This window comes from Oncorhynchus tshawytscha, linkage group LG17 (genome assembly GCF_018296145.1).
Source record: "Oncorhynchus tshawytscha isolate Ot180627B linkage group LG17, Otsh_v2.0, whole genome shotgun sequence".
In the NCBI taxonomy this organism is placed as follows: domain Eukaryota; kingdom Metazoa; phylum Chordata; class Actinopteri; order Salmoniformes; family Salmonidae; genus Oncorhynchus; species Oncorhynchus tshawytscha.
Genome location: NC_056445.1, coordinates 19,319,675 through 19,335,888, shown reverse-complemented (window position 1 = coordinate 19,335,888; position 16,214 = coordinate 19,319,675). Strand labels below are relative to the sequence as shown.

At 41.7% G+C, this 16,214-nt stretch overlaps 1 long non-coding RNA gene and 1 gene segment (V, D, J or C); one reads left to right on the top strand and one right to left on the bottom strand.

Moving 5' to 3' along the window:
• LOC112217027 overlaps positions 1-10,036 on the bottom strand; it is a 39,384-nt gene extending 29,348 nt beyond the window's left edge. The window contains 2 exon segments of the V gene segment in view: positions 9,472-9,796; positions 9,926-10,036. Of these exon segments, the coding sequence occupies positions 9,472-9,796; positions 9,926-9,998 (398 nt within the window).
• An 810-nt stretch (positions 10,037-10,846) lies between these two features.
• LOC121839783 lies at positions 10,847-12,572 on the top strand. Its single transcript, XR_006079230.1, has 2 exons — positions 10,847-11,073; positions 12,052-12,572. It is a non-coding gene; the product is annotated as an uncharacterized LOC121839783 (long non-coding RNA).
• The last annotated feature ends 3,642 nt before the right edge of the window (positions 12,573-16,214 follow it).

Below are 16,214 nucleotides of genomic sequence, written 5' to 3'. Positions count from 1 at the left end.
GATGGTTTCTTCTGTTTTTTTCGTATATATTTTAATCTCCATTTGGAATCCCACCTTACCTTCTCCAATATGCAATCTGGTTTCCGAGCTGGTCATGGGGGCACCTCAGCCACGCTCTAGGTCCTAAACGATATCATAACCGCCAACGATAAAAGACAGTACTGTGCAGCCGTCTTCATCGACCTGGCCAAGGCTTTCGACTCTGTCAATCACCGCATTCTCATCGGCAGAGTCAATAGCCTTGGTTTCTCAAATAACTGCATCGCCTGGATAGAGGCAGTTATCTAAGATAGAGTTCAGTGTGTCAAATCGGAGGGCCTGTTGTCCGGACCTCTGGCAGTCTCTATGGGGGTGCCACAGGGTTCAATTCTCGGGCCGACTCTTTTCTCTGTATATATCAACGATGTCACTCTTGCTGCTGCTGATTCTCTGATCCACCTCTACGCAGATGACACCATTCTGTATACCTCTGGCCCTTCTTTGGACACTGTGTTAAATGCAAGTAAAACTAAATGTATACTCTTCAACCGATTGCTGCCCGCACCCGCCCGCCTGACTAGCATCAATACTCTGGACGGTTCTGACTTAGAATATGTGGACAACTACAAATACCTAGGTGTCTGGTTAGACTGTAAACTCTCCTTCCAGACTCACATTATGCATCTCCAATCCAAAATTAACCACTGCGATCTGTATACTCTCGTTGGCTGGCCCTCGCTACATATTCATCGCCAAACCCACTGGCTCCAGGTCATCTATACGTTTTTGCTAGGTAAAGCCCCGCCTTATCTCAGCTCACTGGTCACCATAGCAACACCCACCCATAGCACGCCCTCCAGAAGGTATATTTCACTCGTCATCCCCAAAGCCAACACCTGCTTTGGCCGCCTTTCCTTCCTGTTCTCTGCTGCCAATGACTGGAACGAATTGCAAAAATCACTGAAGCTGGAGACTTATATCTCTCTCACTAACTTTAAGCATCAGCTGTCAGAGCTGCTTACCGATCACTGCACCTGTACACAGCCCATCTGTAAAAAGCCCATCCAACTACCTCATTCCCATATTGGTATTTATTGTTTTGCTCTTTTGCACCCCAGTATCTCTACTTGCACACCATCATCTCCACATCTGTCACTCCAGTGTTAATACTAAATTGTAATTATTTCGCCACTACGGCCTATTTATTACCTTACCTCCCTGATTTTACTACATCTGCACACATTGTACATTGATTTTTCTATTGTGTTATTGACTAAGTTTGTTTATCCCATGTGTAACTCTGTGTTGTTGTTTTTGTCGCACTGCTTTGCTTTATCTTGGCCTGGTCGCAGTTGTAAATGAGAACTTGTTCTCAACTGGCCTACCTGGTTAAATAAAGGTGAAATAAAAATAAAATAAATAAATAAGGAAATCATGAATGTCATGGATATATTGGAACTAGTGGATATATGGAGGCTTAAATATCCTGACCTTGTGAGATATGCATGGCAGAGGCTCAATCAAGCTAGTCATCTTCATTACTTTGTTATGTAATTCTCTCTGGCACCAAACGTTTAAAAAGCGTTGATAGGGGACAGAATGCTGTCAGACCATCACATACAGTGGGGCAAAAAAAGTATTTAGTCAGCCACCAATTGTTCAAGTTCTCTCACTTAAAAAGATGAGAGAGGCCTGTAATTTTCATCATAGGTACACTTCAACTATGACGGACAAAATGAGAAAAATAAATCCAGAAAATCATATTGTAGGATTTTTTTATGAATTTATTTGCAAATGATGGTGGAAAATAAGTATTTGGTCACCTACAAACAAGCAAGATTTCTGGCTCTCACAGACCTGTAACTTCTTCTTTAAGAGGCTCCTCTGTCCTCCATTCGTTACCTGTATTAATGGCACCTGTTTGAACTTGTTATCAGTATAAAAGACACCTGTCCACAACCTCAAACAGTCACACTCCAAACTCCACTATGGCCAAGACCAAAGAGCTGTCAAAGGACACCAGAAACAAAATTGTAGACCTGTACCAAGCTGGGAAGACTGAATCTGCAATAGGTAAGCAGCTTGGTTTGAAGAAATCAACTGTGGGAGCAATTATTGGGAAAGACATACAAGACCACTGATAATCTCCCTCGATCTGGGGCTCCACGCAAGATCTCACCCCGTGGGGTCAAAATGATTACAAGAACGGTGAGAAAAAATCCCAGAACCACACGGGGGGACCTAGTGAATGACCTGCAGAGAGCTGGGACCAAAGTAACCAAGCCTACCATCAGTAACACACTACGCCGCGAAGGGACTCAAATCCTGCAGTGCCACACGTGTCCCCCTGCTGAAGCCAGTAAATGTCCAGGCCCGTCTGAAGTTTGCTAGAGAGCATTTGGATGATCCAGAAGAAGATTGCGAGAATGTCATATGGTCAGATGAAACCAAAATATAACTTTTTGGTAAAAACTCAACTTGTCGTGTTTGGAGGACAAAGAATGCTGAGTTGCATCCAAAGAACACCACACCTACTGTGAATAATGGGGGTGGAAACATAATGCTTTGGGTCTGTTTTTCTGCAAAGGGACCAGGACGACTGATCTGTGTAAAGGAAAGAATGAATGAGGCCATGTATCGTGAGATTTTGAGTGAAAACCTCCTTCCATCAACAAGGGCATTGAAGATGAAAAGTGGCTGAGTCTTTCAGCATGACAATGATCTCAAAACACACCTCCCGGGCAATGAAGGAGTGGCTTCGTAAGAAGCATTTCAAGGTCCTGGAGTGGCCTAGCCAGTCTCCAGATCTCAACCCCATAGAAAATCTTTGGAGGGAGTTGAAAGTCCGTGTTGCCCAGCAACAGCCCCAAAACATCACTGCTCTAGAGGAGATCTGCATGGAAGAATGGGCCAAAATACCAGCAACAGTGTGTGAAAACCTTGTGAAGACTTACAGAAAACATTTGACCTCTGTCATTGCCAACAAAGGGTATATAACAAAGTATTGAGATAAACTTTTGTTATTGACCAAATACTTATTTTCCACCATAATTTGCAAATAAATTCATAAAGAATCCTACAATGTGATTTTCTGGATTTTTTTTTTCTCATTTTGTCTGTCATAGTTGAAGTGTACCTATGATGAAAATTACAGGCCTCTCTCATATTTTTAAGTGTGAGAACTTGCACAATTGGTGGCTGACTAAATACTTTTTTTGCCCCACTGTAATTGGCATATATAATACTGTTATAGAATTTTCACGTGAGCGAGGATATTGGAAATTTAATCAAAGCCTATTGGATCATAACTTGTTTTTAAAATCTCTCAAATTCTGATGTGTTTCGACATGGCCATCAGGAAGTACAATGATGGTTGAATTTTTACTTGGAATTAACTCTTCGACAGAGGGACCTTACAGAGACTTTTTTTCTGAAATGATGTGAGACACTTATTTAACACAGATGGAGTCCATTCAAAATATTGTGTGACATTTTGAGGCAATGTTTGCATATCAACTAATTCAGCGTAGGAAGACTAGGCTGTTATTACTTCAGGAATGATTTAACATGACGGTGTATGAGTTGACATATTGTCATCATTACTGATATACACTGAGTGTACAAAACATTAGGAACACATGCTCTTTCCGTTACATAGACTGACCAGGTGAAAGCTTTTTTTCCCTTATGTTGCCATTTTTCCCTTATCCACTTCCATCGATGTAGATGAAGGGGAGGAGACAGGTTAAACAAGGATTTTGAGACACGGATTGTGTTGTAAGACTTTACTTGACACCTAGTGTCTTAACACTATGACACGGTCATAACCATGTCATGACCATGATCATAACACTGTCATGACACATATATTTTAACCGCTTGTGACATTTATATTGCTTTATTTTATGGCTGGTTTTGACACCTACACAAGAGTGCCAAAACCCACACAACCTACCACACAAGGCAAAGCATTCCATTACACCATAGCCTACTTGTCAACAGTAGGTTTATGTTGTATAACATTGTCTGAAATTGATGTCACACATGTTGATGTCAGACATGCACCTACTGTACCAAATGCTCTGTTGCTGATGACCGGAATAAATGCAGGAGCAGATTTCAGGAGCAGGACAAGACACCATCTTTTTACTGATGACTGACATAAGGGCATGTTCGTCATAAGCCTATCTGGCTTATTCGATTATGACGGTCGTAATGCTTCTCGACAGTGTCATAAAGTGCATTTTCTTAGTTCATGTAAAGTGACACAGGATAGTCATAATGCTTCATGATAGTCACAAAATGTAACGTTATCTCCGACAAGTTATTTCAAATACAAAGAAAACAAAACATGACTGTAAAGCATTCATTACAACAATAACAAAGGATTTACCAAACAAAACATGACTGTAAAGCATTCATTACAACAATAACAAAGGATTTACCAAACAAAACATGACTGTAAAGCATTCATTACAACAATAACAAAGGATTTACCAAACAAAACATGACTGTAAAGCATTCATTACAACAATAACAAAGGATTTACCAAACAAAACATGACTGTAAAGCATTCATTACAACAATAACAAAGGATTTACCAAACAAAACAAACTCTTATGTAGGTGTCAAAACCAGCGACGAAATAATGCAATATATGTCACAACAGGTGTAAATATATGGGTCATGATAGTGTTATTACCAATTATGACAGGTTATGACAAGTTATGTCAGCTGTTATGACATGGTTATGATGCTGGGTGTCACAAAGATGCTCGGGTATAATAGTAGGTGCCAGGGGGCACTGGTTTGTGTCAAGAACTGCAACGCTGCTGGGTTTTTCACGCTCAACAGTTTCCTGTGTGTATCAAGAATGGGCCACCACCCAAAGGACATCCAGCCTTCATGACACAACTGTGGGAAGCATTGTAGTCAACATGGGCCAGAGCCCCTGTGGAACGCTTTCGACACCTTGTACAGTCTATGCCCCGACAAATTGAGGATGTTCTGAAGGCAAAAGGCGGTGAAACTCCATATTACAAAGGTGTTCCTAATGTTTTGTACACTCAGTGTATTTAGCTCAGTGTACTTTAGTTCAGTTAGTGTTCCAGGTCAGTGGCCGTGTACAAATATATCCATACTAGCGTACTACATACTTAAACTGCATACTATTTTCGGCGTTTGATCTAGTAGAATTCACTCCTCTTTTCCGACTCACATGTTTGACAACAGCTGATAATCAGATAAATTGACGCGCTGTACCAAAATGAATGAATAACGGGAGTCAATGCAGTAGCGCATTAGATGATGCATGCGTAGTAGGCCTACTATTTTCCAAATTGAACATTCAATAAAACTATTACTATTTAGTACGCTAGTATTCGGACATGGCCAGTTTGGCCACTGTCTCTTCAAACTCAGGAGTTTAGGGGTTTCCGAGTGGCGCAGATTTCTACGGCACTGCTACTCAGTGCTAGAGGCGTCACTATAGACCTTGGTTCGATTCCAGGCTGTGATTGGGAGTCCCACAGGGCGGTGCACATTTGGCCCAGTGTCATCTGGGTTATAGTTTGTCCAGGGTAGGCTGTCATTGTAAATAAGAATTTGTTCTAAGCAGACTTGCCTAGTTAAATAAAGGTTAAATACAAAAATAAACCTGCAGTCATACTCAACAAGTGAAGTCACTGTGAAAGCAGAGGTACGTTTTATATCACTGTGTGAAACCCCAGACACTGTTGGGGTAGTGTTCACTCTGACAGTAGTAATCATCTGTAACAACGTTATGAGATGTTATCATCTACTCCAGAGGAAATACTTTCAGGCTATATCATTTTAGAGATCTCTATGGACACCTTGGTAGAATGGTAAATGGCAGAGTCACTGAAGTGAGAGAATTGTTCACATACCACCAAGATTATTTGGCAATAATAACGTGCAATTGAAAAAAATTGCACGTTATTATTACCGCATGTCTTTGTAGACTTAGGGGCTGTTTGCCAGACATATTAAGCCTAGGCCACACTGGCCTGCCAGCTGAGTAGCTACTCCCCACAGGGGGCGATGGTGAGCTGGGAGGTGGACAGGGAGGAAATGGGGGAGGAGGGAAGGGAAGAAGAGAAGGGTGGTCGTTAGCAGCACCCTGACCCTGAGCAAGGCACGCTGGGAAGAGGGAGAGATGTACATCTGCAGGGTCGCCCATGACGACACCAGTTATTCCGCCGCCTTCCGGAGAAGTCACTGTAGTGTCTAGAGACTGGAGAGGAAATTGTAGGGGGCAAGAGAGTCCCCACATGGTGCTAGTTCTGGAAACAGTGTTTTAGAGTTGAATGTTATAGTATAATAGTGAATGATATCAGTAGCGCTGTGTGATAAATGAACTGTTTTGAGATTAAGTTGTTCATGTCATCTAGTTCAAATAAAGCTTTTTTTATTAGAAAATATCTCAAATAATTAATATAATCATGATTCCAGTGATCACTATCTCATGAATATGCAGAACATTTCATACTAATTTAGATCAATCAGCTTCTTTTTTCATTTCAGCATTGTAGCATACTCTCATGTTTTTAAACAGAATAAAAAGGACATCTGATCCTATGTAGTCATTTCTACAACTGAATGATCCTGTTATACTGTAGCTCCAATACCAGTGATGATAATTAGTGATATTTGATAATAAACCTCTAAGATCTGCTCTCAGAACTCACACTGCTAAACAATTACTTTTCATAACAGATAAACTCAGCAAAAAAAGAAAAGTCCCTTTTTCTGGTGATGGTCGGATTTGCGTTTAACGTTGAAGGAACGAGCGTTACACCGAGGCCTGTACTCTGGAGCGGTATCGATTTGGAGGTGGAGGGTCCATCATGGTCTTGGGTGGTGTGTCACAGCATCATCGGACTGAGCTTGTTGTCATTGCAGGCAATCTCAACGCTGTGCATTACATGTAAGACATCATGTGGTACCCTTCCTGCAGGCTCATCCTGACATGGCTCTCCATTATGACAATGCCACCAGCCACACTGCTCGTGTTGTGTGTGATTTCCTGCAAGACAGGAATGTCAGTGTTCTGCCATGGCCAGTAAAGAGCCCGGATCTCAATCCCATTGAGCACGACAGGGACCTGTTGGATCGGAGGGTGGGGGCTAGGGAAATTCCCACCAGAAATGTCCGGGATCTTGCAGGTGCCTTGGTGGAAGAGTGGGTTAACATCTCACAGCAAGAACTGGCAAATCTGGTGCAGTCCATGAGGAGGAGATGCACTGCAGTACTTAATGCAGCTGGTGGCCACACCAGAAACTGACTGTTACTTTTGACCCCCCCTTTGTTCAGGGACACATTATTCCATTTCTGTTAGTCACATCTCTGTGGAACTTGTTCAGTTTATGTCTCAGTTGTTGAATCTTATCATGTTCACACAAATATTTACACATGTTAAGTTTGCTGAAAATAAATGCTGTTGACAGTAAGAGAAGGTTTCCTTTTTTGCTGAGTTTATATTTATAATGTTTCATTCCTAATATGGTGACAGTGATGCTCTATTCTGGGACAAGCAGAACCACCCAGCCCTGTCTATGTAAATCTCAGTTTCACTCACACAGCTACCAGTCTAGCAGTTGACCAGTTTCACTGAGTGAAATACCCTGGGTTGGGCCAGATGTGAGAGAGTGGACAGGTTTAACATCTATGGGGGAATTAATAACAGATCAAATGGATATTAAACTTTATGATAACAGTGTGTTGTGTATGTCTCAACATAAATGTGTCTCCTGTTTGAGCCCAGCATCATGTCTCATTCACAGATCTAACAGCTAATTAATACATGCTAGATGGTCACATCAATAATTGGTTGTGAAGTGCATGTAGGGATTTGGTTTGGTGGGCTGATGCTGATTTAACATTGGTAGATTGTATTCTACATATGGACTGGTAATGTGTTCCAAAACATCTAATAACTTTTATATACACTTTCAGTTCATGAACAATATAACAAGTTACAGCCATGATGATGATGATAATAATGATGATGAAGACGATGATGACGACGTTGGAGAACGTGTGATTTGTATGATACTTTCCAACCATTTCCAAAGTTGACCTCCCCTGCTCTCCTCTATCAGTGTTCCATGTCACTGTCTTCCCCCTCAGCACCCTGTTGTAGCAGTAGAGTCACTGTGCAGTCTGACTGAGGGAGGTTTTTGTACGGCTCTGTATCACTGTGTGAACACCCAGGCACTTAAGTAGTGTGCACTCTGACAGTAGTAATCTCCTGCATCTTCAACCTGGACTCCACTGATGGTCAGAGTGAAGTTACTCCCAGATCCACTGCCACTGAATCTAGATGGAGTCCCAGACTGACGTTGGTTGGAAGTGTGCATCAGGAGTTGAGGAGCTCATCCAGGTTTCTGTTGATAACAGTGCAAATAGTGTCCATTGCCCTCACTGTATACAGCACTGCTGGTCTTACAGCTGAGACTGACTGAGTGTCCCACTGAAACAGTTTTCACTACTGGAGTCTGAGTCACAGTGATCTGGCCTCTGGACTCTGAAACAGAGATGAAATGTATCATTAGCAATGAATTGTTAATTAATTTGTCAATTTAGCATATTCACTAAAACTGTAATGAGGTCATAAATGTATTGCTATTATCCGGGTCATTTTCTGTCAAATATATTACCTTGGAGTAAGATGGCAAATATCCAGATGAAGATAGTGATAAAAGTCATGGTTGTTGTGGGTTCAGTTGTCATGAAGGACAACTCTCAGTCATGAAGTGTTAAACTCACAGGAATATAAACACTCCCAGACCACTGAAATATGTGCTGTCTATGCAAAGTGTCCTCTATTTGCAAACAGACTTTCTTGATCCCCCTGGGAAACTGTAGTTGAAGAGATCTGTGTGATTAGCAGCAATTAAATAAGGTTGAGGTTCATCAATGTCATGGTCTTCATTGGTAAACAAGCCTCAGCTGGGCTCAATGAAAGGCTGGGAAGATGCTGAAAGGTTGGCAGGAGAGACATTTTAACTTGACAGAACCACGGGACATTTTAGGGAGTTACAATCATGTTTATCTCAATACATGTGGTCGAATCGTAGCTTGAAATTCACTATCTGACTGACATAACTTACAGAGGCTGGGTTATTTATTCTGAAATGATGTGAGACATTACTATTGCATATGGATGGAGTCCATGCAATTTATTGTGTGACGTTACGAAAAAGTTTGTTGGTCATAGCAGCGGGGAAGTAATATTTATGTCTGGACCTGTGAGTGTTATCAGTTCCGAAATGCTTTAGCATGAGGGTGGAAGAGTTGACATAATGTCAGCATCACTGATATATTTATCTCAGTGTATTTTAGTTCAGTCAGTGTTCCATGTCTCTGTCTCTTCCTCCTCAGCACCTGCAGTAGGTCCCAGCTGTATCAGTACAGTCACCGTGCAGTCTGACTGAGGGAGGTTTTTGTACGGCTCTGTATAACTGTGTGAACACATGTTTACTATTGGGGTAGTGTAAACTCTGACAGTAGTAATCCCCTGCATCTTCAGCCTGGACTCCACTGATGGTCAGAGTGAAGTCACTATGAGTTCCACTGCCACTGAATCTAGATGGAGTCCCAGACTGAAGTGTTTTAGCATAGTAAATAAGGAGTTTAGGAGCTCCTCCAGCTTTCTGTTGATACCAGGCTAGGCAGGGATAAGTGCCTCCTGCGCCATGCACATTACTGCTGGTTTTACAGTTCAGAGAGACTGTCTGTCCTGGGAGAACAGCTTTCACTGCAGGAGTCTGAGTCACAGTGTACTGACCTCTAGATTCTGAAACAAAGAGAAAACTAGTAATTATACATCACCAGGAATAAATAAAACAATATCAACAACTGTCCAGTTAACTCACTGTTTACTTTTCAGTATACAAACATACTGTAGAACTTTATTTTTTCTTACCCTTGATGTTGAATGCAAGTGTGCAAATGAGGATGGTAAAAAATGTCATGGTTGTTGTGGGTTCTGTTGTCATGAAGGACAGCTCTCAGTCGTTAAGTGTTAAACTCACAGGGCTATAAACACTCCCAGAGCACTGAAGCATGTGCTGCCAATGCAAAGTGTTTTATGTAAATAATATTCCTGTTAAGGCCCCACATTCAGAACTGTTAAACATGTAACTATTTACAGATTATACAGACACAGACTATTTTATAATGTTGTAAATACCTTATACTGTAAATCAGTGATCCAAGGTGAAAATGTAATTATCTTGGTTCTTCAGTAGATTTTACTCCTAACCCAGGACTATCAATCCCTATTGTATTATACGAGTACTTCAGTACAATCAGTCCCTATTGTATTATACTAGTACTTCAGTACAATCAGTCCCTATTGTATTATATTGGTACTTCAGTACTATCAATCCCTATTGTATTATACTAGTACTTCAGTACAATCAGTCCCTATTGTATTATACTAGTACTTCAGTACAATTAGTCCCTATTGTATTATACTAGTACTTCAGTACAATCAGTCCCTATTGTATTATACTAGTACTTCAGTACAATTAGTCCCTATTGTATTATATTGGTACTTCAGTACTATAAGTCCCTATTGTATTATACTAGTACTTCAGTACAATCAGTCCCTATTGTTTTATATTGGTACTTCAGTGGAATCAGTACCTATTGTATTATACTAGTACTTCAGTACAATCAGTCCCTATTGTATTATATTGATACTTCAGTACTATCAATCCCTATTGTATTATTCTAGTGCTTCAGTACAATCAGTCCCTATTGTTTTATATTGGTACTTCAGTGGAATCAGTACCTATTGTATTATACTAGTACTTCAGTACAATCAGTCCCTATTGTATTATATTGATACTTCAGTACTATCAATCCCTATTGTATTATTCTAGTGCTTCAGTACTATAAGTCTTTATTATATTATTCTAGTATTTCAGAACTATTAGGGTGGAACTGAGAGTGTTCTGTGTGTAGGTGCTCACTCTTGTGTGAAGGACGTTTTTGTACTACGGTGAATTCACCAGAATGAATCACTGTGGTGGACATTTGGAAGAGGCACAAAACTGGTGCTGAAAAGTAAGTACACTTTTTGTCTTCTATTATACAAAAAAATGAAATCTTGCTATTGAACAAAGTTAGGAAATGTTATGTTCTCCAGAGGAAATATTTTTAGGCTATATCTTTTTAGAAATGTCTGTGGACAGATTGGCAGATTGGTAGAGGGCAGAGAAGTGAGAGAATTGTTCACATATCACCAAGTTTATTTGGCAATAAAGTATTCTGACATGCGATTTAAAAAGAGCACATTTTGATATACAGGATTACATATCTCCTCACTGTTCTGTCAAGATGTAGCAACTACTATTTCTAATTTAAAAGCAACACTTTGTATTGTCATCACAGTCGGTGTTAACACTGACATGGCTTAAAGTTTAACGTCATCTATAGTTTTGAATAGTATTTTGAGGTCATTGTGGCTTGTGTCTCAGAGCAGATTTGACTAAATTGATTTGGAGATTTACACTGTGAATAGTCATTCTGATTAGTAAATCTGAATATGTGATATCTCTTTACAGCATGTCTCTGTATAAATAGGGGCCATTTGCCAGACACATTAAACCTAGTCCTGGACTAAAAAGCAAGCTCAATGGATAATCTTCATTGAAAGTGCTTTTAAGTCTTGGAAACCCCCTCCTAGTGTCCTCGAAACCACCTCCTAGTGTTTTGTTGCTCTTGGTGGACTAAACTGTAGAGCATGAATGCAACATGCATTTTTCTGATGGATTGTTTTGTCCAAAAATATTTATATTTTTGCCTTTATCTTTATAGATTCCTGGTTTTGTTGTTGTCAGTTGTTCTCTGTACTGTATCTAATTGTTTATCCTGTGTGTATTGCCTCTCCTCGCCTCCTCTCTCTCTCTCTCTCTCTCTCTCTCTCTCTCTCTCTCTCTCTCTCTCTCTCTCTCTCTCATATGCTCTCGTCTCCTCTCCTAATATATTCCATCAAGGAGTAGTACTAGCTGACCCTCCTCTCTCATCTCTCCCCTCCTCCAGCTGGCCCCTCTGTCAGGCCCACAGTGTCTCTGCTCCCCCCATCCTCTGAGCAGCTCTCTGGGGGCTCGGCTACTCTGGCCTGCCTGCTGAGTGGCTACTCCCCCAGGGGGCGATGGTGAGCTGGGAGGTGGACAGAGCGGAGGTGAAGGAGGGGATCCTGACCACCACAGAAGAAGAGAAGGGCGGCCGCTACAGCCGCAGCAGCACCCTGACCCTGAGCAAGGCACGCTGGGAAGAGGGGAGGTGTACACCTGCAGGGTCGCCCATGATGACACCAGTGATTCGGCCACCTTCCGTAAAAGTCACTGTAGTGTCTAGAAACAGGAGAAGCCATTGTAGGGGTCTAGAGAGTCCCCACATGGTGCTAGTTCTGGAAACATTACTGTTTTACAGCTGAATGTTACAGCATAATAGTGAATAGTATCAGTAGTGCTGTGTGCTAAATGAACTATTTTGAGACTCAGTTGTTCATGTCTTCTTGCCTTTGAATTAAAATAAAGCTTGTTTTGATTGAAAACTAACCCCAATTGTTCATTTAATCATCACTCCAGTCATCACTACCTCTTAAATAGGCAGCACATTTCATACTAATTGATATCAATCAGGTTCTATTGTTTCAGCATTTTAGCATATAGCTACTCTCATGTTTTCAAACATAATTTAAAGCACATCTGATCCAACAAATACTCTGCAATAATGTTTACGACTGATTGATCCTGTTATACTGTAGCACCAATACCAGTGATGATAATTAGTAATATTTGATAATAAACCTCTAAGATCTGCTCTCAGAACTCACACTGCCAAACAGTTACTTTCCATAACATATATATTCATGTTTTATTCCTAATATGATTTTACTAAATTCAATGTTTTTGCTATGGTTTTCAACAATGTGGGGGTCTCCTCTACGTCCAAGCCCCGGGAACAGAATGAACATCTGGTGACACTGCTGCTCTATTCTGGGACAAGCAGAACCACCCAGCCCTGTCTATTTCCATCTGTTTCACTCCCAGAGCTACCAGTCTAGTTTCAGTTTCACTGCCACAGTCCCCAGTCTAGTTTCAGTTTCACTGCCTGGACTGGGCCAGATGTGAGTGGGTGAACTAGTTTTACTGTAACCTCTGAGGTGGATTCAAGGAAGGGGACTTTCTTACACTGAATAACACAATTTAATAGATGAGATAAGATGGGTATTTGTCACGAACGTGAGGAGAGACGGACCAAGGCGCAGCAGATGTTGAGTTCCACATATTTATTATAAAGTGAAACTTAGCAAAAACAAAAAAACAATAAATGAATAAACTAACAACAAAACGTGACTACGTGGTGCACACAAAATATATCCCACTGTCACGTTCGTTGAATGGAGGAGATCAAGGTGCAGCGTGATGTGAATACATTCTTCTATTTATTAATGAAGAAACACTTAACAAACTACACAAAACAAACGTGATGCTATAGCTATAAACAAGTGCAGACACAGGCAACTAACCATAGACAATAACCCACAAAATACCCAAGGAATATGGCTGCCTAAATATGGTGATAAACAGCTGCCTCTATTTGAGAACCAATCTAGGCAACAATAGACATACATAACACCTAGTCTAGTAAACACCAATAGACAAACAAAACCCCTAGACAGGGGCAAAAACACATACATCACACCCTGACCTAACCAAAATAATAAAGAAAACAAAGAATACTAAGGTCAGGGCGTGACACCCACAAACACAGGTGGAGAAAATGCTACCTAAATATGATCCCCAATTAGAGACAACGATTACCAGCTGCCTCTAATTGGGAATCATACAAATCACCAACATAGAAAAATAAACTAGAACATCACATAGAAATAATTAACTAGAATACCACCAGTCACAGCCTGACCTACTACACCATAGAGAAACAAGGGCTCTCTATGGTCAGGGTGTGACAGTATTACTAACGACAGGCATTGACAGTTACTGACATGAGTCTAATGTCTCAGAATGGTAAGTTGGTGGTTGAAGATATCCCTCTAGTGGTGTGGGGGCTGTGCTTTGGCAAAGTGGGTGGGGTTATATCCTCCACAGTGTCTCCTGACCCCTCCTGTCTCAGCCTCCAGTATTTATGCTGCAGTAGTTTATGTGTCGGGGGGCTAGGGTCAGTTTGTTATATCTGGAGTACTTCTCCTGTCCTATTCGGTGTCCTGTGTGAATCTAAGTGTGCGTTCTCTAATTCTCTCCTTCTCTCGGAGGAGGACCTGAGCCCTAGGACCATGCCCCAGGATTACCTGACATGATGGCTCCTTGCTGTCCCCAGTCCACCTGGCCGTGCTGCTGCTCCAGTTTCAACTGTTCTGCCTTCTTATTATTCGAACATGCTGATCATTTATGAACATTTGAACATCTTGGCCATGTTCTGTTATAATCTCCACCCGGCACAGCCAGAAGAGGACTGGCCACCCCACATATGCTCTCTCTAATTCTCTCTTTTTTTCTCTCTCTCGGAGGACCTGAGCCCTAGGACCATGCCCCAGGACTACCTGACATGATGACTCCTTGCTGTCCCCAGTCCATCTGACCGTGCTGCTGCTCCAGTTTCAACTGTTCTGCCTTATTATTATACGACCATGCTGGTCATTTATGTACATTTGAACATCTTGGCCATGTTCTGTTATAATCTCCACCCGGCACAGCCAGAAGAGGACTGGCCACCCCACATAGCCTGGTTCCTCTCTAGGTTTCTTCCTAGGTTTTGGCCTTTCTAGGGAGTTTTTCCTAGCCACCGTGCTTCTACACCTGCATTGCTTGCTGTTTGGGGTTTTAGGCTGGGTTTCTGTACAGCACTTTGAGATATCAGCTGATGTACGAAGGGCTATATAAATAAATTTGATTTGATTTTGATTTGATTAATGTCTGAGCTCCACATCTTTTTCTTTCATACATGGGGGGAAGTGGAGGCTGAAATGTTTCACATTTTTTGGACTTCTGCGACTCGGTGGGGTTACTTTTTATATTTACACTGAGGTGTCATGACAACATGGCAATCCGAAGCGGTGCAGCCAGCGGGTTTCTCCACGCATCGCGCCGACAGAAACAAACATCTTTCTGGTAAGAAGACGGGCGGGGGCGTATGCCTTATGGCCAACGTCACATGGTGTGATGAAAGAAACATACAGGAACTCAAATCCTTCTGTTCACCTGATTTAGAATTCCTCACAATCAAATGTAGACCGCATTATCTACCAAGAGAATTCTCTTCGATTATAATCACAGCCGTATATATCCCCCCCCCAAGCAGACACATCGATGGCTCTGAACGAACTTTATTTAACTCTCTGTAAACTGGAAACGATTTATCCGGAGGCTGCATTCATTGTAGCTGGGGATTTTAACAAGGCTAATCTGAAAACAAGACTCCCTAAATTTTATCAGCATATCGATTGCGCAACCAGGGGTGGAAAGACCCTGGATCATTGTTACTCTAACTTCCGCGACGCATATAAGGCCCTGCCCCGCCCCCCTTTCGGAAAAGCTGACCACGACTCCATTTTGTTGTTCCCTGCCTACAGACAGAAACTAAAACAAGAAGCTCCCACGCTGAGGTCTGTCCAACGCTGGTCCGACCAAGCTGACTCCACACTCCAAGACTGCTTCCATCACGTGGACTGGGAGATGTTTCGTATTGCGTCAGACAACAACATTGACGAATACGCTGATACGGTGTGCGAGTTCATTAGAACGTGCGTTGAAGATGTCGTTCCCATAGCAACGATTAAAACATTCCCTAACCAGAAACCGTGGATTGATGGCAGCATTCGTGTGAAACTGAAGGCACGAACCACTGCTTTTAATCAGGGCAAGGTGTCTGGTAACATGACTGAATACAAACAGTGCAGCTATTCCCTCCGCAAGGCTATCAAACAAGCTAAGCGCCAGTACAGAGACAAAGTAGAATCTCAATTCAACGGCTCAGACACAAGAGGTATGTGGCAGGGTCTATAGTCAATCACGGACTACAGGAAGAAACCCAGCCCAGTCACGGACCAGGATGTCTTGCTCCCAGGCAGACTAAATAACTTTTTTGCCCGCTTTGAGGACAATACAGTGCCACTGACACGGCCTGCAACGGAAACATGCGGTCTCTCCTTCACTGCAGCCGAAGTGAGTAAGACA